Below are 3,245 nucleotides of genomic sequence, written 5' to 3' on the forward strand. Positions count from 1 at the left end.
ACTGGTGAAAAAGAGTCAGAAATAGGGCTGGGTATTTTCACCAGAATCAATTCGATTTTGATTCATGCAGTTCTAAATCGATTAATTTCGATTCAATCTGCTTTTACAATAATGAAAGTGGTTCAACTGTGTTTCAAAATACTCATGTATGTATAAACACAAAGTGCAAACTTGAAAATCAGACGGTTTAAACATGAGATGTGAACTAAACTGTCTCAAAAGTGCAAACTTGCAGACGTGACACAGCAGACATTCATGAGCTGCATTACCTCCACTGCACAAACCATATTTGCAACGTCTTCAGTCAAGGTATTGGGTATATTTGCAGCTGTCTGGCTTGAAGTAATCTTGAGTGCATCTTTCCTGCTTATTTGAATGTAAACGTCACGTGGGTCACTATAAAGTGAATCGATCTCGTTCCCTAGACATCGATTTTGCAAAAATGTAAAGGAATCTATTAAAAATTGATTTTTTTTACCCAGCCCTAGTCAGAAAAGATGAGGGGAAAAATGTCAGTGGCCTCCACCTGTAAAACCATTCCTGTTTTGATGGTCGTCTCGTTGTTGCCCCTCTAGTTCACCTGTTATTAATTTTATTAACACCAAAGCAGCTGAAACTGATTAACAACCCCCTCTGCTACTTACCTGACCAAATCAATATCCCAGAAGTTTAATTTACTTGATGCTAAATTGATTACAAAGTGTTCTTTTAATTTTTTTTTGGAGTAGTGTACCAACAGAGGACCCAGATTATGATCCAAGAGCAAAACAAGTCTGTTTAACAAAATAAGGAAAATCTAAAGTAACTCCAAAGCAATGATGCAGTTCAGGAAACCTCAGACACGCTGGAAAGTGGTTCCCATACTCTATCCAATGGTAAACATCACGATTGCTGCTTCTGCAGAACAAAAAACACCAAACAGCATAAATTCCTTTAGAACAATTTATTTTATACAGTAAAACCAGTTTAGGTTACACTCGCTGAGGAGGACAGCAAAATATAAATTTACACAGACCCAGAATCGCTGCAGAGTTAAGAGGCCGACCCAAACATGAGCCTCAGCATGGAGCATCATTCATCCAGAGATTGCTAATCATCAACCTTATCAGTCTACTGTGACAAAGCAACAAGATGCAAAGATGTGAGACGTCACGTCTCACAGATCGATCAAATGAATGGAGAGGGGTGCGTTCAAGAACGCCACAGATGTCAAACCTCCACCAGGATGCGTTTTACCACAGCTGGTTCTACCTTCCTGTTTTTTTTATATAACTAAAATCAACATTATACATAAACCTTCAGCTCTCCAACCCTCATAACAGTTGTGTTAATACGATGACCCTGGGTCGCTCGCTGTGGGGTTATTGAACGCACCCCTCTCTTCTTCAGGCCTAGGTTGGGGCAATGTTTGTTTTCCTTTACTTGGGAGGCCTGTAGGCGATCTTCCTGCTCTTCAGCACCGACCATCTGTGTCGCTTCATGTAGTAGAGCAGAGGGACGAGGATGGCGGCGCCCATCAGCAGCTAGTAGGACAAAAAGGAGCGAAAAGGTCAACAAAAGGCATGAAAAGCAGTTTCCTATGTGTGTTTCATTTGTTTGAGTCCATCCGTCTAATGATGAATAAAAACTGATCTTAAAAGAAGTGAAAATCTATTGAAAAAAATTTGTATCTGCTCTTAATTTGAGCAGGAGAAAAAGAATAAAATGAGAGAAAGGTCATTATATTTTATGCTCTTGATATTTAATGATTATTTTTTATCATTTTAGACATAAGTCATGTCTTTCCATTCAATCATTTTTTCCTTACCTGCTCTAAACTAGAGAAACACTTAATTTCAGAAAACATCTTAAGTTACTATGTTGTTTTTTTAAACAATACTTATGGATATAAAGACTCAGACACATTAGACACATAATAAACAGGGAGGATAAACAAAAACTGATCTAAAAATAAGTACTAATTCCTTAAAATGGGAGAATTCGCTATTAATTTGAGAAGGTAAAAAAAAAAATATATAGTTTTCATATTTAAAACATAATGTTATTTTACTGCTAAACTGTCTTACTTGCTCAAATTGAGGGAAAAATACACTCCAAGAAGAATATATTTCTTATATTAAACCTTCTTCAGAGTAATTTCTCTGAACAGTTTTTTATTTTGCTGGTTTAAAAGTGACGCGTACCTTCAGTCCCATCCGTTTACGTTGGTCGTGCTCCGGCTCGGCGGCCCACCTCAGGAAGGTGCAAACATCTTTAGCCACCTGACTCATGGTGGCCGGAGTTCCTATTAGCACAGATAGAAACCGTCAGCATTAAAGACGGGGTGGGATTTCTCCTCTTCTGCAGCACGCCTTCTGTTATCCTTACCGTCTTCATACTCCAGGACCTCGTTGTAAATGGGCGGAGCCATGCCGATAGCCTGACCGGGGAAGTAGGGGTTGTAATAGAGTCCTTCTCTCACTGAGACTCCAGCAGGGGGGTCGCAGTAACCCGTCAACAGGCTGAAGATGTAGTCCTCACCTCCATGTCTGCGGGGGAGGGGGGGCAGAGGTGAGCATCAGGGAGGATTTCAACACGGCGTCCTGTGTGTGTTTCAGGACGTACCTGGCGTTGACGATGTAGCTGAGGTCAGGCGGTAGAGCGCCGTTGTTGGCGGCGCGGGCGGCTTCAGGGTTGGGGTACGGCTTTGGGAAGTAGTCTGAAAGCTTTCCTGGTCTGGTGAACATCTCGCCGTTCTCATCAGGACCGTCGACTACCTCAACCTAAACACCCGACAGAAGGAGGTCAGTCTAATCGGCTCCTGCAGCGATGGCAGGAACTGTCAGGTGGTGCCATCTAGTGGCAGAACTTAGTATCAACAGTTGGACAGCATTAATGCAGGTTGCTAGAAGGTGATGTGATCCAGCAGCCTCACCTCCTCAGCGATGGCCTTAACCTCGTCCTCCGTGTGCGAAACGCCAACCAGGTTTCTAAAGGCCAGGTACTCCATACTGTGGCAGGCGGAACACACCTGCTTATACACCTGGTAACCACGGCGAATACTGCAATGCAAGGATGAAAGGAGAGACAAGTGTTCAAATGTGACCATCAAGCATAAACAACATTTAGCAGCTTTCTGTTCCAAAAAAATCCCCCAATTTCCAACAAAGGCCGTGGCTGGTAATGCACTGCCGACACGACTTATTTATTGTAAAAGCAAAGACATAATAATTACTGAAAATGCCTTGGGACTTAAAACGAAAAAT

The 3,245-nt window shown here is 41.9% G+C and overlaps 1 protein-coding gene across 1 annotated transcript in view; it reads right to left on the reverse strand.

The window, feature by feature from the left end:
• Positions 1-932: 932 nt before the first annotated feature.
• The window catches only part of LOC107097993 (cytochrome c1, heme protein, mitochondrial), an 8,859-nt gene continuing 6,546 nt past the window's right edge, over positions 933-3,245 (reverse strand). The window contains exons 3-7 of the mRNA XM_015395413.1: positions 2,915-3,041; positions 2,605-2,762; positions 2,368-2,528; positions 2,184-2,284; positions 933-1,523 (exon numbers count right to left, since the gene is read on the reverse strand). Of these exons, the coding sequence (XP_015250899.1) occupies positions 1,419-1,523; positions 2,184-2,284; positions 2,368-2,528; positions 2,605-2,762; positions 2,915-3,041 (652 nt within the window). The 3' untranslated portion in view covers positions 933-1,418. The remainder of the gene's footprint in view (positions 1,524-2,183; positions 2,285-2,367; positions 2,529-2,604; positions 2,763-2,914; positions 3,042-3,245) is intronic.

This window comes from Cyprinodon variegatus, unplaced genomic scaffold (genome assembly GCF_000732505.1).
Source record: "Cyprinodon variegatus isolate N-32 unplaced genomic scaffold, C_variegatus-1.0 Scaffold740, whole genome shotgun sequence".
NCBI lineage: Eukaryota > Metazoa > Chordata > Actinopteri > Cyprinodontiformes > Cyprinodontidae > Cyprinodon > Cyprinodon variegatus.